The sequence below is a fragment of the Nerophis lumbriciformis genome, linkage group LG02, assembly GCF_033978685.3.
Source record: "Nerophis lumbriciformis linkage group LG02, RoL_Nlum_v2.1, whole genome shotgun sequence".
Classification (NCBI taxonomy): Eukaryota; Metazoa; Chordata; class Actinopteri; order Syngnathiformes; family Syngnathidae; genus Nerophis; species Nerophis lumbriciformis.
Genome location: NC_084549.2, coordinates 14,848,182 through 14,874,894, shown reverse-complemented (window position 1 = coordinate 14,874,894; position 26,713 = coordinate 14,848,182). Strand labels below are relative to the sequence as shown.

The 26,713-nt window shown below is 38.7% G+C and overlaps 2 protein-coding genes across 7 annotated transcripts in view; one reads left to right on the top strand and one right to left on the bottom strand.

The window, feature by feature from the left end:
• The window catches only part of mapk8a (mitogen-activated protein kinase 8a), a 69,778-nt gene extending 50,907 nt beyond the window's left edge, over window positions 1–18,871 (top strand). For 4 of the 6 annotated variants that reach the window (XM_061943733.1, XM_061943671.1, XM_061943857.2 and 1 more), the window contains exons 11-12: window positions 5,350–5,427; window positions 15,150–18,871. In XM_061943733.1, coding sequence (XP_061799717.1) covers window positions 5,350–5,427; window positions 15,150–15,316 — 245 coding nt within the window. In that variant the 3' untranslated portion in view covers window positions 15,317–18,871. Of the gene's footprint in view, window positions 1–5,349; window positions 5,428–15,144 lie in introns of all 6 variants that reach the window. The other 2 variants (XM_061943926.1, XM_072915582.1) reach the window with 1 other exon arrangement.
• A 3,065-nt stretch (window positions 18,872–21,936) lies between these two features.
• LOC133616935 (uncharacterized) lies at window positions 21,937–23,731 on the bottom strand. The gene is made up of 5 exons (XM_061976547.2): window positions 23,714–23,731; window positions 22,884–23,093; window positions 22,613–22,778; window positions 22,445–22,524; window positions 21,937–22,319 (listed from the first exon to the last, which is right to left on the bottom strand). Exons 2-5 carry the CDS (start codon window positions 23,031–23,033, stop codon window positions 22,017–22,019), a joined length of 699 nt encoding a protein of 232 aa, XP_061832531.2. The 5' UTR covers window positions 23,034–23,093; window positions 23,714–23,731; the 3' UTR covers window positions 21,937–22,016.
• Between the last annotated feature and the right edge of the window lie 2,982 nt (window positions 23,732–26,713).

Here is a 26,713-nt window from a genome sequence, read left to right as displayed (position 1 = left end):
CTTACAAAAAAACTACATTTGAATTGTAATTCCATGCTATTGACAGGACTATTAATTTTAATGAAGTTAGCTTACCATGTTTACAGTATGATAATTGTGATAGAAATGTGAATTTTAGGCACAGAATATTGTTTACAATTGAACAAGGCAGTAGATTATACAAGCTTGGACAGAAAGTTAATAATGACACCAATTTTTTTTTTAATGGAATTGTTTAGTACTGTTTTACCATTTGTTTACTGTAAAAAGTGTTTATACTTTCAATTAACAAATTGAAGTCTTGTGAAAGGTTGACAGGATAACTGGCACTAACTGTCAAAATAATTTCAAACTATTGAAGTTAGCTTACAGAATAAACATGTCAATCAACCCATATGATTTTTGCTGTAATATTTTTGTTTCGAAAAGTCACTGTGACTGATAGAAAAGTGATGGTTTTAGCAACATTTTAACCTGTCTGAATGCTAATAATCATTTTGCGTCGGGGGGCGAAGCCTGAACCCCCCACCAGGACTTTGTCCTGGACCTACCAGGGCCTGCGGCCCCTGGACCCTGGCTACTAGGTTTTTCTGATTTCAAAAGTTGGCAGGTATGCTCTCTGGAGTGGGAGGATAAAGGAGTTGATATCAACGGAAACAAATTTAATCATCTGAGGTTTGTTGATGACATTGTTGTCTTGGGAGAGCAAATCAGTGAAGTGAAAGATATGCTTAAAGACCTTGCAAATGTTGTGGATTGAAAATGAATACGAAGAAAACAAACGTTATGGCAAATTCCATGGTACCTCATGGACCTGTGACAGTTAATGGAAATGAAATTGATGAAGTTAATGAATATATCTATCTGGGGCAGAGATTTAGCCTGAAAGAAAAGAGTCAAGAACAGGAGATAGGGAGGAGAATCAGATTGGGCTGGTGCCAACATGGAAAACTGAGCAACATCATGAGAGGAGAAATACCGTTAAGCCTAAAAAGAAAGGTCTTTAATCAATACGTGTTACCAACCATGACATATGGAGCTGAAACCTGGGCGTTGTCAAATAAAATGGAAAAGAAAATAGCAGCAGCACAACACAACATGGAAAGAAATATGCTCGGAATCACATATAAAGACAGAAAAACAAATGAATGGGTGAGAAAACAAACGCAAGTCCAAGACATTATGAGAACTATCAAATTAAGTAAGTGGAAGTGGGCTGGACATATCAGTAGGAGAACAGATAATAGATGGACTTCCCTAATGACATCATGGAGACGCATGGATGGGAGCAGAAATAGAGGAAGACAGAGAGTGAGATGGCGAGATGAAATAGACAAATATTGGGGAACAGTGCAGTGGCAGGGAGCAGCTAGAGATCGTTGACTATGGCAGAAACATGCTGAGGCTTTCGTCCAGCAGTGGACTGACAACGGCTGATGATGATGATGAAGTAGTAAAAAACTGCCAGTTGTCAGGACTTGGACTATGGCGTGGTTTGTTCTCCCGTGGTGCAAATGAACATTTGGACCAGACATGGCGTGAAGGTGAAGACATTATTTATTTTACACTAACAAAGGAACAAAAAGCGCGCTCAAGGCGGAAGTACAAACTTGACTAACGAAACAAAAAGACTTGCACGCGGGCAAAAAAGTATGTACATGAACAAAAGTCGCTAACTGTGGCATGAATAGAAAAAAACGTACTTGACATGGCATGAAGTGCGCAGAGGTAAACAGAGTGAGAAGCAGAAAGTCAGGGGTATGATGTCGCCAGCGAGACTTCCTGGCAACAATGGGTTTAAATAATAGTGACATGATTAAAGACAGGTGCGTGAGTCATGAGGGCAGGTGAAAACTAATGGGTTGCTATGGTGACAAACAAGAGTGCATAATGAGTCCAAACGTGGAACAGGTGAAACTAATGGGTAACCATGGAAACAAGACAAGGGAGTGAAAAGCCAGAAACTAAAGAGTCCAATGACTAAACTAAACAAAACATGATTACACAGACATGACACTAGTAAGAGGGGGATACAAATACAGGTGATGGATGTACAATCTATTACATTCATAAGCACTCTAAAAAACATTGTATATACCGTATTTTTCGGACTATAAGTCGCTTCGGGGTAAAAGTCGCTCCGGGGTATAAGTCGCACCGGCCGAAAATGCATAATAAAGAAGGAAAAAAACATATATAAGTCGCACTGGAGTATAAGTCGCATTTTTTGGGGGAAATTTATTTGATAAAACCCAACACCAAGAATAGACATTTGAAAGGCAATTTAAGATAAATAAAGAATAGTGAACAACAGGCTGAATAAGTGTACGTTATATGACGCATAAATAACCAACTGGTATGTTAACGTAGCATATTATGGTAAGAGTCATTCAAATAACTATAACATATAGAACATGCTATACGTTTACCAAACAATCTGTCACTCCTAATCGCTAAATCCCATGAAATCTTATACGTCTAGTCTCTTACGTGAATGAGCTAAATAATATTATTTGATATTTTACGGTAATGTGTTGATAATTTCACACATAAGTCGCTCCTGAGTATAAGTCACACCCCCGGCCAAAGTATGAAAAAAACTGCGACTTATAGTCCGAAAAATACGGTAGATAGCAACTTATTACTTTTCATTGTCAGTTTGAGGTGATACAAAAGTAACCAACTGATTAAGTTCCCAGTCCACTGCTTTCTAATTAATACTAAAAAGGGGTCGCTTAAAGGGAAACTTCACTTTTTTATTTTTTTATTTTGGCCATTCCCCACAACTGTGATGTGAGACAAAATCACACACGTCTTTCCCTTTTTTGTGTACTCTAAATAGTAAAAAACTGCTAGTAAGAGGTGATGGATATACAATCTATCACATTCATAAGCACTCTAAAAACATTGTATATACTGTACATGCTATTGTCAGGACTCTGTTCAAAAACAGGACTCAGATGCAGAGTGGAGAACAATCCGGCAGGCTTTTATTTTGAATGTTACTTTTCACCTCCAGAGTCAGGGCAATACAACAACGGCTATAATCTGATAACTAGGCGAAACGGTTCCACAAAAAAGGAACAACCGAAAATCACTCATAAAGGAGGAAACAAAAAATATCAATTGCGAACTATACTTAGTGCGGAATATAACTATGAAATTTAAAGGGGAACATTATCACAATTTCAGAAGGGTTAAAACCATTAAAAATCAGTTTCCATTGGCTTATTTTATTTTTCGAAGTTTTTTTCGAAATTTTACCCATCACGCAATGTCCCTAAAAAAGCTTCAAAGTGCCTGATTTTAACCATCGTTATATACACCCGTCCATTTTCCTGTGACGTCACACAGTGATGCCAATACAAACAAACATGGCGCATAGAACAGCAAGCTATAGCGACATTAGCTCGGATTCAGACTCGGATTTCAGCGGTTAAAGCGATTCAACAGATTACGCATGTATTGAAACGGATGGTTGTAGTGTGGAGGCAGGTAGCGAAAACGAAATTGAAGAAGAAACTGAAGCTATTGAGCCATATCGGTTTGAACCGTATGCAAGCGAAACCGACGAAAACGACACGACAGCCAGCGACACGGGAGAAAGCGAGGACGAATTCGGCGATCGCCTTCTAACCAAAGATTGGTATGTGTTCGTTTGGCATTAAAGGAAACTAACAACTATGAACTAGGTTTACAGCATATGAAATACATTTGGCAACAACATGCACTTTGAGAGTGCAGACAGCCCAATTTTCATCAATTAATATATTCTGTAGACATACCCTCAAGCTGATCTGTCCAGTTTTGGAGTTGATGTCAGCAGGCCAGGGAAGCTAGGGTCGATATTCTTCTCTTGATCATCTTCGGTGGCATAAGGGACGGCGTGAGCCAAGACATCCAGGGGGTTTAGCTCGCTCGTCTGCGGGAACAAACTGCCGCCATTGCTTGCCGTGCTACTGAGGTCCTTTGTCCCTGAATTGCTCACACACTCCGGCAGATTCAATGGGGGTCTGGCGGCAGATTTCTTTGAGTTTATCGTTGGAAATGCATCTGCTTTGAGTGTCGCAGGATATCCACACATTCTTGCCATCTCTGTCGTAGCATAGCTTTCGTCGGTAAAGTGTGCGGAACAAACGTCCAATTTCTTGCCACTTTCGCATCTTTGGACCACTGGTGCAACTTGAATCCGTCCCTGTTCGTGTTGTTACACCCTCCGACAACACACCGACGAGGAATGATGTCTCCAATGTACGGAAAACAGTCGAAAGAACGGAAAATAACAGAACTGATTTGATTCGGTGTTTGAGAAAATGGCGGATTGCTTCCCGATGTGACGTCACATTGTGACGTCAACGCTCCGAGAGCGAATAATAGAAAGGCGTTTAATTCGCCAAAATTCACCCATTTAGAGTTCGGAAATCGGTTAAAAAAATATATGGTCTTTTTTCTGCAACATCAAGGTATATATTGACGCTTACATAAGTCTGGTGATAATGTTCCCCTTTAACAATAACAAAAAAATGCTCCAAAAGGAGGGAGAAACATCCATCCATCCATCCATTTCCTACCGCTTGTCCCTTTTGGGGTCGCGAGGGGTGCTGGAGCCTATCTCAGCTGCATTCAGGCGGAAGGCGGGGTACACCCCAAGTCGCGACCTCATCGCAGGGCCAACACAGATAGACAGACAACATTCACACATTAGGGCCAATTTAGTGTTGCCAATCAAACAACCAACATTAAACCCCACATATTGAAAAATGCACATTTATTACAAAAATAGAATTTTGTAATGAATTTGCGCACTTACAAAAGCATTATTATTTTACAAAATCACTGATGGCGCTGTTAGATAAGGGTTTATATGAAAACAGAAGTTTAATTAAAATTACGCACAAATTGATATAATACTTTATTAATCACACATTCTCCTTGTGAGTCAAAAGTAAATGTTCTAGAAATGGCGAGTTTCAGTTTCAATTCCGGATAAGTGGACAACCGTTTATGTTGACATTGTGGTCTGCCAGTCCGAGTGGTGTCAACTAAAACGGGTTCCATTGTACATCATGAAATATCATCTGGAGTCTGTATATCCATTGACATGGCTTGTTTGAGAAAGACGGTGATAAACAGAAGGTTTTCAGTTTGTATTTTCCTCTTATATGAACGCAGGCGAGCCCATCTTAAACTCTACCAGGTGATAATGACCCCGCGCTCATTTTTAGAAAGTCACTCCAGTACGAGCGCGTCCAAATTAGAAACATGATGCTGTTTGGAGCGCACAGAATGCAAACACACTTGGAATGCGAAAGCAGTGGCCCACACATGCTATCAAGTACCAATCAGTTCTTCCTTCCTGCTGTTTTGTAGGGCTGATCTATAAGGAAGTCAGCGACTGGGAGGAATGGACGAAAAATGGAGTCATCAGAGGACAGCCGTCTCCTCTAGGTGAGTCATCATTGGAACTGTAGCTGTTAGTCAGGGCTTTAGAGGCGAACTGGTACTTAAAGTGACTTCTCGTTGCCATTGTTGTCTTTGGTGCAGTTTCCAAGGGTGGTTACAGTTCTTGAAAGTGCTTGAATCTTGTAAGTTTCACAAGATTCAATATTTGTCAAATTTAAATTCAATTCTGAATAAATTGTTCATGGGCTGGTTACCGGTTTTAAGGTCTACTCTGGTATTAAAAAGTGACGGTTCCCATACCACTAAAATGTTCCTTCAGACCAGTGTGGTAATATCAGGTCCCCTCCCACTGCACACAGCTCTGCAGGCTGTATGACCGATGAAGGAGGCGAGTCCCCTGAACTTTCCCCTCCGTTTAAAATTACTAAATATCGTATTTTTCGGACTATAAGGCGTACTTAAAATCTTTTAATTTTCTCAAAACTCGACAGTGCGCCTTAAACCCGGTGCGCCTAATGTACGGAATAATTTTGGTTGTGCTTACCGACCTCGAAGCTATTTTATTTGGTACATGGGGAAATCATAAGTGTGACCAGTAGATGGCAGTCACACATTAGAGATACGTGTAGACTGCAATATGACTCAGGTAAACAACACCAAAATGTTATATGTTCCATTGAAAATATAGAACGTTACACACGGCGCTGAAAAATCTATCAAAATGTTTTAGTACGACTTTGGTAAGCTATGAAGCCGCACCACTTGATGGATTGTACATGGTGAAATGATAAGTGTGACCAGTAGATGGCAGTTTCACATAAGAGAAACATGTAGACTGCAATATGACGGCAGTCACACATAAGAGATACATGTAGACTGCAATATGACTCAAGTAAACAACACCAAAATGTTATATGTTCCATTGAAAATGTATAATGTTTTAGTACGACTTTGGTAAGCTATGAAGCCGCACCACTTGATGGATTGTACTGTGCTTCAACATGCGAGTATTATTATGGTGTGTGTATAAGGTAAGACATATTATCTGGCGTTTTGTTTCGCAATATTATGCAAAAGCAACTTTTCTTACCTTCTGGTGCCTGCTGATCTGTATTTGGGATCTGCATAAGTCCTGAAAATTTGCGCGCGTCCGCCTTCTGACACCGTAGTCGATAAGCTTCTTCTTTTTCTCTATCTTCTGGTTATGGGACATTCATCGTCCGCTGTTGCTATTTCCAATATAAAGTAGTGTAAAGTTCTTACTTATATATGTCAGTAAACTTGCCATGCAAGCGCTAAAACATACCGGTGTAGTGAGTTTACATTATTCACCCAAGGAACTTTAGTTATTAGAGAGTTCCGGTCGGACGGTTTTTCACGTTACACATTTCCGGCGTTGTTATTGCACTCGTGAGCCACGGATGAGAAGACGCTGCTCCGTTATTGATTTAAGTAAAGTCTAAATGTCATTAAAATATTTAGCTCCATCTTTTGACACTTCTTCCACTCCCGTCCTTGCACGCTACACCGCTACAACAAAGATGACGGGGAGAAGACGCCGCCGAAGGTGAGCCACGTAAATAAGACCGCCCACAAAATGGTGCATTCTGAAGCGACTGTCAGAAAGCACCTTGAAGATGGTCTGTAAAACATAATCTATGCAACATTTTGACCAAAGAACCACCATTACATGTCATATAGACCACAAGGAAGTGTTTTCCATTTAAAAAAAATAAAAATGATATGACCCCTTTAATGCGCCCTATAATCTGGTGCGCCTTTTGTATGAAAATAGACCTGACTAGACTCGCTCATCGGCAGTGCGCCTTATAATCCGGTGCGCCCTATGGTCCGGAAAATACCGTAGTCTGTTTGGGAGTACTTCACCTGCCATAAAAACTAAGGCTGCCCCAGTGGATGAAGAAGGTCGCCCTATGTAAACGTGCTTGCGGACATGGCAGCAACACTTCGAACATGATAATCTATCTGCGGGAGCACCAACCATCGCTTTATTCTATATTCAAGGTAAAGAATGAACTGACTTCCCTTTTTAGCTGGCATTGGTGACACAAATACTAACTTGTTACTGAGGAATATATAGCATGCAAAGGTGGCTAACACCAGCTAGCTAACACTTTGTGATTATTCAAAGCTCAGGCATAATGTTGTTATACTTAAACATTAAAATAAAGTTACAATTGAGGCAGCAAATTAATCAAACCTCATCAAACACACATTTCAACAACTCCAAAACACCCTTTTTGGCAAGTTGTGAGCAAGTTTCTAAATCATGAGATTCAGCGTACTTTTGTTTTAAAAATCTTACGAAGAAGTCTTTTTTTTAATCAATTATTTATCTCATTTTATCTTAAACCACATTGTGATTGCATTTTTTTTTTTTTTTTTAACAAAAAAATTATTCATGTTGTCACTCGAGTTGCATGTTTAGCAACAGTAGACTGCTTTAGGAACTGCACTTTTATAACTGCAATTTTTTTGTAATTCATTGCTAATACATATGTTCCACTTATTTCTCGGGTCCAATAAATCATTTAAAAATGGCTGTTGAGTTAGAATTATTTTTGTATTGTTCTTTTCAACAAAGACCTGAAAATACCACCTTTTAGAACCGTAGTTAAAATACAATACCATCATACAGTTGTTGTTTTTTTCTAAAGTTATCATACCGTCAGCATCTCCAATAGAGCCCATACCTAATTGTTTACCTGTTTGATACTTAACATATGGATGAATACATATACTTATTTGAGGGAAAAAAATCAAACATATAAAGTAGGTACAGGTGAGTAAGTTAGAAACATAAAATGAGATAAAGAAAATGAAAATAAGGTCTTGAAAAAAACTACAGTCTGTCAAATTACGTCTAAATCTACATTTATGTTTATTAGTAGTAATGAAGTGGCACATACTATGGGACTATGGAGTGATATAGTAATAAAGACTGGTGCATGGATGGACATTATACTGTATAGGAGCTAGGGATGTCCCGATCCGATATTTGGATCGGATCGGCCGCCGATATTTGCAAAAAAATGCGTATCGGCAAGGCATGGGAAAATGCCGAACCAGATCCAGTTTAAAAAAAACTCCGGTCCGTGTTTTCCAACACACCGATTTAAATAATACATTCCACTTTTCTGCTGCTCCCTAATTTCCGCTCCGCATTTTCCAGCACACCTTCAACACATCCACAGGTCTGTGGATTCTCACGCAGTTGCTTTTAGCTGCTGGCATTACACTATAGGCTCTTCTCACTCTTTCCTGTGTCTCCCTCTCACAGACAGCGAGCGGACCTTCTTACACACGTCACATACTGTCACGTCATACGTCACATACTGTCACGTCATACGTCACATACTGTCACGACATACGTCACATACGTATACACCCTCTCCCAGCAGAGAGCGAGGTAGCAGCACGGCTAACGTTAGCTGTGATGCTAGCCCAGCCGCTAAGGTGCACGCCTGCTCAAGCGTCCTCTGCGCACGGCAAATCTATGCCACGCACAAAATCAAATAAAAAAATAAGCGCATAACAATTTTCGACACACGGACACGACAGAGAAAACAGTTTTCGTCATCATTGTTCAAATATTGTAACGTCTGTCGAGACGCTTATCTCCATTCGGTGCCACACGCCCACACCATCAAAATGCCGAGGCAAACATTTCCACATCAACACCGTATGAAAAAAATAGTGATTTTTTTTTAGTTGTCATTTCCCTCTCTGCATGAAAGTTTAAAAGTAGCATATATTAATGCAGTATGAAGAAGAATGTTTTAATGTAGACACATAGAATCATCATACTGCTGTGATTATATGCATCAAGTGTTCATTCAAGGCTAAGGCAAAATATCGAGATGTATATCGTGTATCGCAATATGGCCTTAAAATATCGCAATATTAAAAAAAGGCCATATCGCCCAGCCCTAGTTCAATGATGCCATTTCTGTTTGTCATGTATAATTTTGTCTATTTTGTGTTTATCCTTGAATAAACAGGTCAGTTTCTTGTTACCAACCATTGTGTATTATTCAAACTCCCCTAATTCAGCTGGCTAGTTGTTATCAAGAGTACTAAAACTCTTTTCAACATGATTCTGACAACTAAGTAGGCTAAATAACTTTAAACTTTAATACATGCTCGGATAGGCCAGTATCGGTCAGTATCGGTATCGGTCAGTATCGGATCGGAAGTGCAAAAACAATATCGGATCGGATCGGAAGTGCAAAAACCTGGATCGGGACATCCCTAATAGGAGCAAAATATTGCTGTAAAAGTTGAAGTTTTTGTGCAAAAGGTTCACAGCCCTGTTTTTATCCTTTAGTTATATATTGAGGGAGAGACATTAGTTAAAAGTATGATATGAAAAGGGTGAGTGAATATATTTCTAGTACCTACGTAATTTTATTATACACAAACAGTTTTTATTCTAAAACTGGTCAATAATTTTCACTATACAGTTAAACCTCTTTGTTTGCAATATTAGGGGTTATCGTCAAAGCATTTTTTCTCATTTGTACAATAATAATGGAAATAGAAATAATCAGGTCACAGTCAAACTGTTGCCATCATTGAACGTTAAACTGTCACACAATGTTTGCTGTGTGTATTAACACTACACCTTCTATTTTTGTTATGTAACATACACAATGGACATTATTTATGTAACATACCGTATTTTTTGGACTATAAGTCGCAGTTTTTTTCATAGTTTGGCCGGGGGTGCGACTTATACTCAGGAGCGACTTATGTGTGAAATTATTAACACATTACCGTAAAATATCAAATAATATTATTTAGCTCATTCACGTAAGAGACTAGACTTATAAGATTTCATGGGATTAGCGATTAAGAGTGACAGATTGTTTGGTAAACGTATAGCATGTTCTATATGTTATAGTTATTTGAATGACTCTTACCATAATATGTTACGTTAACATACCAGGCACGTTCTCAGTTGGTTATTTATGCCTCATATAACGTACACTTATTCAGCCTGTTGTTCACTATTCTTTATTTATTTTAAATTGCCTTTCAAATGTCTATTCTTGGTGTTGGGTTTTATCAAATAAATTTCCCCAAAAAATGCGACTTATACTCCAGTGCGACTTATATATGTTTTTTTCCTTCTTTATTATGCATTTTCGGCCGGTGCGACTTATACTCCGGAGCGACTTATACTCTGAATAATACGGTGCACAATGGACGTTATACTTTTGTAATGTTTATATTTTCAGTCTTACAAATCTAAATAAAGGAAGACATATAAAGAAATAAAACCGAGGAAGAAAAATAATTCAAAAGAAGGAACATCAATCAACAAAACTTAGCTTCTGTTTCTTCGTGCTGTTGACTATCTGTCTAGCTGCACACGCTGGAAACTAGTAGCGAGGGCAGAATAATGAATTTGACAGCGCAGTGTGACAGCTGATGTGTTTACTTTGTAAATAAGTAAATGCATGCAGTCTCAAAGGAATATAACCTGCACAGGCACTTTCTAAAGAAACACCCCAAGACCTTGGGCTCTTGAAACTACGGCCCTCTTCATTATGTAGTTGAAAAGCCCTGCTCTAGACCATGCTATTTTAAAACCCAGGCTACTTCTCATTAGACTGTCAAAACATACGGTCGCTTGGATTTCAAAAGTATTTAGAAAACAGGACCTAGTGTATTATAAATACCTTTGTTTGGAATTTGTTACTGTTCTTAAGAGGTTGCCACAGGTATCTGTTTTGGGGCCCGTCTTATTTATCTTGTACATCAACGATTTAGAACAACATTTCCCTGATGCTAATATGCATTTTTCTGCTGACGATACAATTATTCATTGCATTGCATCACTTCTTCAACAGGCTGTTAATTCCCTGCAGAAGGTCTTTGTTGCTGTGCAGCATTCACTTATCTAAAACTGGTTCTCAATACTGACTTGACAAAACTTATGTTGTTTTCCAATCATAAGAAAGTGCCTCAAACTCGCCCCCGGTAGTGTCCACTCTTGAAGGGAATATCATAGAAGTGGTGAATGAATATAAATACCTTGGTATTTTATTTGATGACTCCCTCATTTTTAAACCTTTTATTGATAAACTGGTGAAGAAATTGGGGTTTTTCTTCCGTGATAGGTTTTTCTTTTGGTGTAAAAAAAAACAACACATTTTTATCTGTGTTAGATTATGGTGACCTTTTTTTATATGAATGCTACTCGTTCCTGCCTTCGGACGGTCGACTTCAGATGCTTTTTTGAGGTTTGTCACAAACTGTCACGTGTAGTCTCGGGTGGGATGGCCTTCTGTATCCACTATGAGACAGTGTCATTTCTACACGTTTATTTACGAGGCTCTTCTGGGACCATTGCCCTCTTACATCTGTACATTGATCACACAGAAGTACAGACTCTTATGCACTGAGAGCTGTTGCACTCTGTCCCTTTTGCTACAAAGAGACTGGAAGCAGGCTGATTTTTTTTATCCTTGAATGCTTTCAAATCAAAATTGAGAGTTTTGACAAGAAATTTGAATCTGCTTCCAGTTATTTGTACCGTATTTTCCGGACCATAGGGCGCGCCGGATTATAAGGCGCACTGCCAATGAGCGAGTCTAGTTAGGTCTATTTTCATACAAAAGGCGCACCGGATTATAGGGCGCATTAAAGGGGTCATATTATTTGTATTTTTTTCTAAACTGACATGTAATGGTGGTTCTTTGGTCAAAATGTTGCATAGATGATGTTTTACAGATCATCTTCAAGCCGCTTTCTGACAGTCGCTTCCGGATGTGCCGTTTTGTGGGCGGTCTTATTTACGTGGCTCACCTTTGACAGGGTCTTTTCTCCGTCGTCTTTGTTGTAGCGGTGTAGCGTGCAAGGACAGGAGTGGAAGAAGTGTCAAAAGATGGAGCTAACTGTTTTAATGACATTCGGACTTTACTTAAATCAATAACGGAGCAGCGTCTCCTCATCCGTGGCTCACTAGTGCAATAACAACGCCGGAAATTTGTCCCGTGAAAAAACGTCCGACCGGAACTCTCTAATAACTAAAGTTCCTTGGGTGAATAATGTAAAGTCACTACACCGGTGTGTTTTAGCGCTTTCATGGCGAGATTACTGACAGATATAAATAAGAACTTTACACTACTTTATATTAGATATGACAACAGCGGAGGATGAATGTCCCATAACAATAAGTTAGAGAAAAAGAAGAAACTTATCAACTACGTGTCAGCACAGACTACAAAGGCGGATGCGCGCAAATTTTCAGGACTTATGCAGATCCCAAATACAGATCAGCAGGTACCAGAATGTAAGAAAAGTTGCTTTTGCATAAAACAAAACGCCAGATAATATGTCTTACCTTATACACACACCATAATAACACTCGTATGTTGAAGCACAGTACAATCCATCAAGCGGTGCGGCTTCATAGCTTACCAAAGTCGTACTAAAACATTATACATTTTCAATGGAACATATAACATTTTGGTGTTGTTTACTTGAGTCATATTGCAGTCTACATGTATCTCTTATGTGTGACTGCCATCATATTGCAGTCTACATGTTTCTCTTATGTGAAACTGCCATCTACTGGTCACACTTATCATTTCACCATGCACCAAATAAAATTGCTTCAAGGTTGGTAAGCACAACCAAAATGATTCCGTATATTAGGCACACCGGGTTATAAGGCGCACTGTCGAGTTTTGTGAAAATGAAAGGATTTTAAGTGCACCTTGTAGTCCGAAAAATACGGTAACTGTTTTACTTAATGTCCATTCTGTCATTTTAATGTGTAATGTGATTGCAAATTTAATTCTTTGTGTAACTTTGCTGCCTCTTGGCCAGGACTCACTTGAAAAAAATGTTTTTTAGTCTCAGTGGGATTTTTTTTCTGGTTAACTAAAGGTTAAAATTAAAAATGAGAATCCAAATTCAAAAATGTCTTTAATTTTTAATTATTTTTTTTTAATGATCATTTGACAACACTAGTAAAAATATGTTGCAACAGTAAACATTAGTGGTGGCCTAAGAGGTTTGCACCCAAAATGTCAAGAAAAAGCATTTCAAGAGATAAATATGATGTGTTCAGTTTGATTGATTGATTGAAACTTTTATTAGTAGATTGCACAGTACAGTACATATTCCGTACAATTGACCACTAAATGGTAACACCCGAATAAGTTTTTCAACTTGTTTAAGTCGGGGTCCACGTTAATCAGGATACTGTACATCAGGGGTGTCTAAACCTTTTGACTGGAAGTCGCATCGAAAGCCGACTGCATGTAAAGTACCGTATTTTTCAGAGTATAAGTCGCACCGGAGTATAAGTCGCACCTGCTGAAAATGCATAATAAAGAAGGAAAAAAACATATATAAGTCGCACTTATATATGTAACATAAGTTGCATTTTTTGGGGAAATGTATTTGATAAAACCCAACACCAAGAATAGACATTTGAAAGGCAATTTAAAATAAATAAAGAATAGTGAACAAAAGGCTGAATAAGTGTACGTTATATGAGGCATAAATAACCAACTGAGAACGTGCCTGGTATGTTAACGTAACATATTATGGTAAGAGTCATTCAAATAACTATAACATATAGAACATGCTATACGTTTACCAAACAATCTGTCACTCCTAATCGCTAAATCCCATGAAATCTTATACGTCTAGTCTCTTACGTGAATGAGCTAAATAATATTATTTGATGTTTTACGGTAATGTGTTAATAATTTCACACATAAGTCGCTCCTGAGTATAAGTCGCACCCCCGGCCGGCCAAACTATGAAAAAAACTGCGACTTATGGTCCGAAAAATACGGTAACTAATACATGTGCGTGTTAACATATTATAATAATATAATAGCTATATAATTAATGATTATTATAATTGCATTTAAAGAGTATGTGAAAGTTCAACTCCTAACGTGTTTACTTTAGGGCTGCAACAACTAATCGATTAAAATCGATTATAAAAATAGTTGGCGATTAATTTAGTGGATCTACGTTATGCGCATTCGCGGAAGCAATTTTTATTTATTTATTTTTTTAATTTTATTTTTTATTTTTTTTATAAACCTTTATTTATAAACTGCAACATGTATAAACAGCTAAAAAACAATAATCAAAATAAGTATGGTGCCAGTATACTGTTTTCTTTCAATTAAATACTGCAAAGGATAGAAATGTAGTTTGTCTCTTTTATCCGATTATTAACCGATTAATCGAAGTAACAATCGACAGATTAATCGATTATCAAATTCATCGTTAGTTGCAGCCCTAGTTTACTTCCATGACAACCTCTTTAAAGCTTTGTTTGTGATCAATCAAAAATATCAAGCAGCTAAAAGTCAAACATGTGAGAGTCTTTCGCATTTTTCCCATCATGCCTTGCAATGGATTTAAAAGGGTGTAATTTCCATTTTTTTTATGGTGATATGGCACTTTTTTTTCTTTTTTCCCCCACAAAGTTCAGTAAGCAGGTTGTGATATGTGTGACCATGTGTATTGACTTTAGAATTTGTTTTCTGCACCATGACTCGGGAAGGTTGTTTGGATCGGGTCATACAAGTAAATGCCGTGCTTATGAACTCAAGAAAGTACACATCATGGTCACACTGTCCTTAACATGGTGACAATTTGCCAACTGTCAGACTCTGTTTTTTTATTTATAATTTAGATTTAACAATTTAATATTGTCCGTATTTCCGTTGAAACCTATGCCTTGACGTGTGTTTTTCGCAGCACAGGTGCAGCAGTGATCGACAGCCCCCCTCAACCCTCTGCCTCCTCCTCCTCCTCCTCTTCTTCAGCCAATGATGTGTCGTCCATGTCCACAGAGCCCACGGTGACCTCTGAAACAGACAGCAATTTGGACAGCCACACCACTCTCGGGGCTCTGGCTTGTTGCAGATAACACACACACGCACACACACACACGCACACACACACACTTACTCAACTGTAACCTATCCTCATCAGTGCACCTTATATAGTGTTTGAGATGGGATAGTTCTCATGTTAGTTTGTAGAGCTGCGCTTTTACTGTACAGTTTGTTGTTATTGCCCTCAATACTACTGTAAATGTTTTGAAATTGTACCATTATTATTATTATTATTATTATTGTATTTTTGCTGCAAAGAATCAAGAGTATGTTTTGATGTGAACCTTGTAACGAGAGGGAAGCATTAGAATGAATTTCAACATCAACCTTTTTTAGCTGCAGCTACACAGTAACCACTGTTAGCACCACACTGTTATTTTTTAAAATATCTTCTTAAAATGCTGATACAGCATTGGGGTGACGTTTTGAATGACTTCACCATCCAGTAGATTTTATTATGAATGTTACAATGCATACCTGTAGAGAGTTTTCCTCCATGTTGGCGTATTTTCACATATGTTGGATGTCACAAGTTTCCCTGTAAGACTCACTTTTTTAACTGTAATTTCTCGGTTAAACAACAGGGTGAATGTACGCAAAAAGACAAATAAGGCCAACACGCTGGCGCCGAAAGTAGGAACAATGCAAACATTTTAATCTAAGCAAGGTTAATTACCTGAAACCTTGGTCAGACGTACTTATTTAAACAACTTTCTTATCATATTTAATCCATCCATCCATTTTCTACCGCTTGTCCCTCGCGGGGACGCGGGGGTGCTGAAGGATGAACTAAAATTTGAGCTGTACCTCTTAAAATAAACAATCTTTTAATGTGCCAAAATGCAAATTTGTCACGTCAGATTTTCCTGTTCTGTTGGCCGATTATTTTCAATTTGGATTTTATAACGGTGAAAAAAATGAGGGCATTCCCTTATAAAATGCTTCGTAATACATGCTTGTACTCATGGAATACACACATCCTCAGTTTTATGATAATAAATTAAAAGGGTAATTACAAAACCCAAAACCAGTGAAGTTGGCACGTCGTTGAAATCGCAAATAAAAACAAAACACAACGATTTGCAAATCCTTTTCAACTTATATTCAATTGAGTAGACCGCAAAGACAAGATACTTAACGTTCGAACTGGTGAACGTTGTTATTTTTTGCAAATATTAGCTCATTTGGAATTTGATGCCTGCAACATGTTTCAAAAAGCTGGCACAAGTGGCAAAAAAGACTGAGAAAAAAACACTTATTTGGAACAGGCTAATTGGGAACAGGTGGGTGCCGTGATTGGGTATAAAAGCAGCTTCCATGAAATGCTCAGTCATTCACAAACAAGGATGGGGCGAGGGTCACCACTTTGTGAACAAATGCGTGAGCAAATTGTCGAACAGTTTAAGAACAACATTTCTCAACCAGCTATTGCAAGGAATTTAGGGATTTCACCATTTACGGTCCGTAATATCATCAAAAGGTTCAGAGAATCTGGAGAAATCACTGCACGTAAGCGGCTAAGCCTGTGACCTTCGATCCCTCAGGCGGTACTGCATCAAAAAGCCACATCCGTGTGTAAAGGATATCACCACATGGGCTCAGGAACACTTCAGAAAACCACTGTCAGTAACCACAGTTCGTCGCTACATCTGTAAGTGCAAGTTAAAACTCCACTATCCATTTATCAACAACACCCAGAAACGCCGCCGGCTTCGCTGGGCCCGAGCTCATCTAAGATGGACTGATGCAAAGTGGAAAAGTGTTCTGTGGTCTGACGAGTCCACATTTCAAATTGTTTTTGGAAACTGTGGACGTCGTGTCCTCCGGACCAAAGAGGAAAAGAACCATTCGGATTGTTCTAAGCGCAAAGTTGAAAAGCCAGCATGTGTGATGGTATGGGGGTGTATTAGTGCCCAAGACATGGGTAACTTACACATCTGTGAAGGTGCCATTAATGCTGAAATGTACATACAGTTTTTCGAGCAACATATGTTGCCATCCAAGCAACGTTATCATGGACGCCCCTGCTTATTTCAGCAAGACAATGCCAAGCCACGTGTTACAACAGCGTGGCTTTGTAGTAAAAGAGTGTGGGTACTAGACTGGCCTGCATGTAGTCCAGACCTGTCTCCCATTGAAAATGTGTGGCGCATTATGAAACCTAAAATACCACAACGGAGACCCCCGGACTGTTGAACAACTTAAGCTGTAGGAAATAATGCCACCTGAAAAGCTTAAAAAATGTGTCTCCTCAGTTCCCAAACGTTTACTGAGTGTTGTTAAAAGGAAAGGCCATGTAACACAGTGGTAAAAATGCCCCTGTGCCAACTTTTTTGCAATGTGTTGCTGCCATTAAATTCTAAGTTAATGATTATTTGCAAAAAAAAAATTAAGTTTCTCTGTTCAAACATTAAATATCTTGTCTTTGCAGTCTATTCAATTGAATATAAGTTGACATGGATTTGCAAATCATTGTATTCTGTTTTTATTTACGAATTACACAACGTGCCAACTTCACTGGTTTTGGGTTTTATAGTTGCCAAGTCCCTCTGATGGACCCCATGTTGTAAAAACCGCCATCATGTGGTGTATTTGTCAGAAAAGCAACATAGAGGTGCGCGTTCAGACCAATTTTCACCCTTTCGCTCGCAGCGCTTCAGTTATAATGGTCGGCACACACAAACAAACACAATGACAAAATGACGACATGTTGTTTAAAATTGTCAAAAATAGGGTAAAAGGGTTTAAGGTATTTAACCTTGTTTGCATTTTAATCGTAATTTTAGCACCGATTTGAACATACGCTTTCAGACATTGTTCATAGATGTCTGCTATTTTAAGATCTTTTATTTAAGTGCCCTTACCTCGTTTCAAGTGATTTTTAACTCCTCTCAAAGTTGAGTTCTACCTCACTAACACGCATTTTTAAAGCTCCAGTATGCATATCACTCAAAAATGTTGAATATCTCCTTTTTGTCCTTGTATATATTATTTATTTATTTATATCAAATGCAAATGCATTTGTTGTATGTAAAATGTACATGTAGCTCAGAAGTTTTGAATGCATCCCCCCCCTGAATTTGATTGCATTGTTTTCTGTGCAATATAGTTAGATTTTAGAGTAGTCCATACAAGGAGGTGTACATTGTAGTGTAGATGTCAGTTTGGGAGCTGCTCAACAAGCCGGTTCCATTGGGATTGTATCGGAGGACTTCCCCCGCATGTCCCGGTCATTACAGTGATCTTGTACGGGCACGCCACTCGTTCCCAGAATGCACTTTGGGGATTGTTGCGATGCATGTCCTCGCACTTTCTGGGCCATATTTCAAATGACTGTTGTGGCCTCCTCTTTTTTTTTTTTGTGGGTTTCCTCTTCAAACAAAGAATAGAATAGTCCTCGTATTGGATTTAAAGTGCAGGAACCAGAAAGTCAATTAGCGTAACTGGATTGTAAAATACTGACAAAGATATTAAAGCTGTTTTTTTTTTTGTTTTTTTTTGTTTTTTGAATGATCCTAACTTCAGTACATTAAAAAAAGTTAACGTGTCCATCTTCAACTCTGACAAATAAAGGAGTTGAATTTGAATGTTTTTCTGTTTCTTTGACTTTTTCCAGTTAGCGTCTTAGAATGTGCTTAACAAGATGTAAAAGGTAAGAACTCCTTCCGTTATTTTTTTTACCTATAACAAGGGTCGGCAACCCGCGGCTCCGGAGCCGCATGCGGCTCTTTGATCACTCTGATGCGGCTCAGCAGCTTACTTGCTGAACCCCCCAATTTTCCCGTGAGACTTCCGGATTTCAGTGCCTCTCGCAGAAAACTCCCGGGATTAATAGTCACCGATTTTCACCCTTACAGCTATAATAAGGGCGTGCCATGATGGTACAACATTTGGCGCTTTCTGCAATCTGTATTGACAGCGTGCCAGCCCAACACTTGTTATACAATATACATCTTCTGCTTGCACACGCACGTGACAGCAAGGCATACTTTGTCAACAGCCACACAGGTTACACTGACGGTGATCATATAAAACAACTTTAACACTCTTACTAATAATGCGCCACACTTTGAACCAAAACCAAACAAGAATGACAAACACATTTCGGGAGAACATCTGCACCTTAACACAACATAAACACAACAGAACAAACACCCAGAATCCCATGCAGCCCTGACTCTTCCGGGCTACATTATACACCCCTGCTACCACCAAACCCCCGCCCCCGCCCCAACCCTGCTCCCTCACACGTTAACCAGCCCCCCCCCCCCCCCCCCTCCTCTGTGCGCCGGTTGAGGTGGGCGGGGTTTGGTAGCGGGTGTGTATAATTTATCCCGGAAGAGTTAGGGCTGCATGGGATTCTGGGTATTTGTTCTGTTGTGTTTATGTTGTGTTACTGTGCAGATGTTCTCCCGAAATGTGTTTGTCATTCTTGTTTGGTGTGGGTTCACAGTGTGGCGCATTATTAGTAAGAGTGTTATAGTTTTTTTTATACCGCCACCGTCAGTGTAACCTGTGTGGTTGTTGACCAAGTATGCCTTGCTGTCACCTACGTGAGCAAGCGGAAACACCATACAACGTGTGGTTAACCAGGCACGCTGGTTGTAGTGGGTGCTATATGCTGTACCATCACGGCATGCATGACGCTGACAAGCGCCATTCATGTAAAACCCGCGTGCCGCACCAGCTTTCAAATTCCAATTAAAAGCGTGGGCAGCGTGTCTGAGACCCCTGGTCAATACATAGCACAAAGCAAAAAGAAAATTTTGTATGCGGTGTTATCTAATTTAATATTTCAAAAAAAAATTGCGGCTCCCATTGTTTTCTATAATTTGCGAAACTAGTCAAAATGGCTCTTTGACTGGTAAAGGTTGCCGACCCCTGACCTATACTGTAAGGTCACAGTTGAGCTGGAGCCGATCCCAGCAGACTGGCACATTTAGACGAGCATTCACATCTTGACACCATCTTAAAGTCTGGGCTTAGTCTGACCATGCATGTTTTTGGACTGTAGGAGGAAGCCAGAGTGCCTGCAGAGAACTTGCAGGCATGCACAAGGAGAACATGCAAACTCCACACTAAGTGAGATCTTCCAATAGAGATTCACACCCGGGCCTCCTGACTGTGAGGCAGACGTGCTAACCACGTTACCACCATGTAGCCCAGGTAGGAAGTCCTTTCTGTAATCATGTTCTTAATGGTGGTCCCGGTTGGTGAAAGAGGACATGACAGTCCTACACTCTTAGAAATAAAAGTGCTAAGTAGAACCATATAAGGTTCTTCGGCTCGTCCTCATAGGAGAACCCTTTTTGGCTCCAGGTAGAACCTTTTTATAAAGGTTCCACCTGCAACCCTTTTGGAGGGTTCTACCTAGAACCCAACATGAAGGGTTATACCTAGAACCCAACATGAAGGGTTATACCTAGAACTGTGTGTGTAAGGTTCCACCCAGAACCCCCCATGAGAGGTTCTACAAAGAACCCACGCAGAGAGTTCCACTAAGAACCCTTTCATGTTTCAAGGGTTTCATCTAGAACCCACACAGGGAGTTGCACTAAGAACCCTTTCGTATTTCAAGGGTTTCATCTAGAACCCACACAGGGAGTTCCACTAAGAACCCTTTTGTATTTCAAGGGTTTCATCTAGAACCCAGGCAGGGAGTGCCACTAAGAACCCTTTCGTATTTCAAGGGTTTCATCTAGAACCCACACAGGGAGTTCCACTAAGAACCCTTTCATTTGTCAAGGGTTTCATCTAGAACCCATGCAGGGAGTTCCACTAAGAACCCTTTTATGTTTCAAGGGTTTCATCTAGAACCCACACAGGGAGTTCCACTAAGAACCCTTTCATGTTTCAAGGGTTTCATCTAGAACCCACACAGGGAGTTCCACTAAGAACTCTTTCATGTTTCAAGGGTTTCATCTAGACCTGACACAGGGGGTTCTAAAAACATCCCTTTTCAAAGGTTTTCTCCGATAACCGTCTTGTCTTCTGAGGGTTCTATAAAGAACCATGTTGTATTCTACAGATCTGTTTAGTTCATATTATATTGTGGTAATTTATCATGTTGACATTGAACAAACATTCAAAACATTTTAATGAGAAAAACATTTATTTAAAGATAGTCCAACAAAACAGGAGAGGTTGTGTAGGTCCCAGGGGAGAACAGGTCAAAAGTCAGCATAGGTCCAGTGGAATCAGCAACATGACAGGCCAGACACATCATGCTGTCCTCAGTAGGTGAATTTGTGTAAATAAATCTCCAGCAATGGTGACATGGCAGAAAGAGGCACAAAATAGTTTTAGTTCAATCAATCCAAGGTGCACTTACTGCATTTACTGCGCCTTATTGTAAGCTATCTACAAACAATAAAATAATGCATGGTCCAATGAAAAGAATCAGTGTACATACTGTATGTACTAATTGTGACAGTGGAACAGAATCATGAGAAAGTGAGGGAATCCCACAAAGTTTTCACATTGATTTAAATAATGTTGAAATACTTTTCAGTGTTATGTAATAAGTACTCAAAATGTTACGTATTGTAACAATAATGGAAATCTAGAGACGTCACTATGCCAAAATCAAACAAAATGTATTGGTCCAAAAATATGTATTAAATAAGGGACTTTTTTTTTTTATCAGTATGTACAAACAAAGGGCAGCAGCAGGAATTTGACCATTAACAAGAACATAAAGCATGAAATCCCATGCTGCAACACATCTACTCACTACTCCCCACTTCCGACACAGTTGTATAGTCTCTTCACTGAAATGGGTACAACACTGTGGTCCTTGATCCCCAACACAAATCTTTCAATGAAAATAAGAGTTTTTCTCAGTTCCTTTGGGTACTGGACAGCAAAAACAAAATAGAGTGACATTAATGCACTCATAGCATATGATTTGTCCATGCTGCTGTCCTCAGTCAAAACCTGTATACCATCCAGGTATAGGGTTATCCTTTGTGCCTGCAAAGGGTTCCCCTCGTGTGTGTTATGGAGCATGATTGCTGGAGTAGGCACGCTTGGCTCCTATGCAATAAAAACAGATACATGTCAGTAAATAAAACCTGCTGTGAAAACAGCAAAATGACTCAATGTTGCCATAATATGGATAATGCCAATTCCTAAATCTTGACCTTAAATGCAGTATTTACCTCCAGTAGAGTGTATAGAAAGGATGAGTCCTCTCTGAAAATGGAAGGCAGCAGTAGAATTGCTGCATCCCTAATGAGTCCTGAGGAAATAAAATTATTCTGTAATATTTTTTGTTTTTCAGAAATACAGATTGTGGCTCCTATAGATACACATATAGGCCTAGATACCTCGTCTTACTGAATCATCCAGGCAGGCATTGATTGCCCTCTGGCAGCAGTCCTTTAGGTCACACATAGATGCTCTTTGAACCATCTTCGTTGCCATTCGATCCAGCTCTGTGACCATTCTGCGATCAGCTTCTACAAGGAATTGCTCCTTCATCTCCCACAGAAGCTGTAAGGAGGGATAAAAAATGTCATCTCAAATTACTTGATGATCATAAATGAAATAATACACATACAATTAAATATGGTCAATTCAATGCTTGAAGATACCAACTATTTTAGGAAGCTTCAGTGCGGGAAACTTTTCGATGATTTCCTCTGCCTTGGCAGTTGCCATGAAGGTCTTTCGGTATGCATAGGTTCGTCTCATTCTCTCCTTTAAAGAGTTCAGATCTGGGTGTACCTTAAGCATCTCTGTAGACATTTCATTGATATGAGCTTCAATGCTCCTTTCATCCTCTCTACATTCTTCACTCTCCTGAGCCTATATGCATTCAAGAAAAATGACAAGCAATATAGTAAGAGGTAACCATTAAGATGAGGTGTACATGTTTTTTAAAAAGTTATATAATATGGAAGAATCATCCTCTCTGTAACCTTCGTCTTGTGTTATCTTTCTGCTACCACTATGTTGGAGACCAAGCTCAAGCCCAGTCTCCCTGCTCCTCCTACCCGCACATTAGTGTGTGCTCAACATGGATGTATTAGATCCATGGTGCTCACCAGCCCACCCATCCCTCCAAAGACGAGCTGGATGGCGACCGCAACGCCGTTACCGACAACGTTAAAGCTCCTTCTAATATTGACAATTTATACTATAATATTTCATTAAAATAACAACTACGATAACCTTTTTAGGATGATTTAAGATTAATTGTACAGCTATATTGTAACCTATTTTGTTATGGCAGCTCTCAGCAGAGCTTTGTCAGGTATTGTATTGTTTGACCACAATACAATTTGTTTGTTTGTTTTCTACAAGAAAACAAACAAATAAGCAAACGAACAAAACATAACAAGAAACAAATGCTTAGTCCACCTTTTACCGTAAAAGTCCTCAGCTAGGGTCAAGCATGCTGAAATAAGATATTATATTTAGCTCACCTTGATTCTCGGAAGTTTCTTCTGTTCTCTCTCCTGTTCTTCTTTGTTGTGTTCTGTTCACAGTAATCACTATTGGTATGTCACACCTGGTTTGTAGGCAGGGAAGACCAGACCATGTGGTGCAATACATGGGGCAACCAGCTCTTAACTCACACATGACAGCCACCATCATGCCAGCTCCCTGGCCCAACACACCAAACCTTGCCCTTTCCCCTAGGAGATCAGGGTTCAATTCCCAGCATCAACAAACCCTGATGTAGTAGCCTAAAAGTCAGCATTACAGTGTGATTTTTGCATCAGTTAAGGCTTGGCCTCTGACATCAAAGACCGTTGTCTATCAATGAACTTATATGCAGCTTCACAACTCGACTAAGCCAGTCAGCAGGGTACAGCAGCCATGGGATGATGCCGATCATGGAAAAGTATGAGGAGGAGACAAATACATGAGTAAAATTGTCAGTAAAATAAGAGTTTAATATTTTTTAACCTGTCTGTCACTAATCCACACATCACCTCAGTATGCATTAACATGGTCACTCTGCATCAACCAGGCCTTGAACTCACAACTTCAAACTGTATCCCTAGATCACCTGACTTGTAACAAACTTTCAAAAGCCTTTGTCCAGTGAGTCGTATAGATCACTTAGATGCCCCAGAAAGAGGGGTTATATCCTTGCTGCAGGGACCCCCTTGCTAGTTCTTTGCAGTGTCATTTCCTCCTGAAGAAGGGAGTAGTGTAACTAAACTAAATAAACACAATTATAACTGCTGCGCAGCGATGGGTCGGGTCCGGGCGATTTTTGGCACATTAAGGCAATTCTGAGCAACAAACAGGAGAACAGGAAGGCAAGACAGTTGACATTATAATGTTCCTTTTGCACCAGTTGAGGCTAAAATCCACAACAATAGAACCGAAGACTGTGGTCTATCATGCTGAGCTAATTGGCAAGTGACAATTCAACAGTGGCTTCACAAATTGATTAAGCCATTCACTGTTGTGCATGCAGATTTGAAACCACTGTAAATATATCAGTTATCAAGACAAAAATCTGAAAATACACATATTGCATCTAGACAGAATGGAGATATTGGTAATTTGATTTTTTAATTGATTCGATTTGCTCCATAAGTTAATAACTGATGTTTAATCTATCATGACACTAAAATGTATATGTTTGCTTCACAAAGACCATCTGGCATTTTCATGAGCTGTCATCACCACCTTTGTCAGGGATTGAACCCAGGTTCTTTGGCACCAAGAACCAGCTCCTAAATCACTGAGCTATTTCTCAAATGGAATCACCAGCCAGACAGCAGTTGTCAAGGCAGATTTCAAAAATGGTCCTCTCAGTCACAGCTAATCTTTGCCGGAGTAAACAAGATTTGCTGATGAAGATCTTGCTTTCTTATAATTAATGGTTGTGGAAATAAATTGGTAACAGAACATTTCAGTTATAGGACTGCCATTATTTGTATGTCTGATCAGAAGGTGTAAGGTAATAGACTAGTATGGTGGACCTGATGACTGAAGGCAGCCAGCTGGTTAGCTCAGTCACTATTGCCAGTGACTTTAGACTGGGTGGCAGGTGTTCAAATCCCATGATGGGCAATTATATTACAGTTTGATCAACAGGATCTGGGGAAGAAGAGCTTGCTTTAAAATAAACAAAAACATTGTATATGAAAAGTATTTGTATCAATAGTCACAAGGAAATGTATTTTGCACCATTATTGGCAAATATTATCAGGAAGTATGTCCCTGGTGACAGAGGATCTTACCCATGCTTTCAACAATCCCTGAAGAACTCTGTCTTCCAAAAACGGTTCTCTGGATCAAAATAGTTCTTACTAGAACCCTTAGTGTTAGTGAGAACCCTTTTAAAACCAATTATTCAGAAAAGTGGTTTTAAAGGGTTCTCTGGATCAAAATGGTTCTTACTGGAACCATTAGCGTTACCAAGAACCCTTGAAAAACCCTTTCTTCGGGAAAGGGTTTTTCAGAAGCAAATGGTTCCAGTTAGAACCTCAGCCCTTGTAGAAGAACCCTTTTGGAACCCTTATTTCTAAGAGTGTAGGACAGTTTTATAGTTTCAATAACCATTGAAACTAGTCATAATAATAAAATTTATAAAAATTATATAACTCCAAGAAAAAATATATAATAATAATAATATGATCTTATCACTCATATAATATTTAAAGAAAGAAGATTCATTAATTAATCATAATTAGTATTAATAAGAGAAAAAAAACTAGTGATTTAACAATGGAAAAAGTCTTTATTTTATTCAAATGAAAACATAACATTTAATTGACGGAAGTACTTTTCCTAAATAAATAAAAAAGTTAAGAGGATAAATAAAGTTAGTAGAAACGAGTAATAACTTGTAATATATTTTTTTAAAGTTGTAACAAAAGTAGAATATATAACATACTAATTAATATATATATATATATATATATATATATATATATATATATATATACATACATATATACATAAATATATATATACATATATATGTATATATATATATATATCATGTGTATACACACATATATATATATATATATATATATATATATATACGTGTGTGTGTGTGTGTGTGTGTGTGTGTGTGTGTGTGTGTTCATATATATATATATATATATATATATATATTTACATGTGTGTGTGTATATATGTAGTTTTACATGTGTGTGTATGTATTTAGATATATGTATATATTAGGGCTGCAACTAACGATTAATTTGATAATCGATTAATAATCGGAAAAAAGAGACAAACTACATTTCTATCCTTTCCAGTATTTTATTGAAAAAACAGCATACTGGCACCATACTTATTTTGATTATTGTTGATTATTGTTTGTACATGTTGCAGTTTATAAATAAAGGTTTTTAAAAAATTAAAAAAATGTTTTTAAATTGCCTCTGCGCATGCGCGTAGCGTAGATCCAACGAATCGATAACTAAATTTTAACATTTACTGTTTGTACA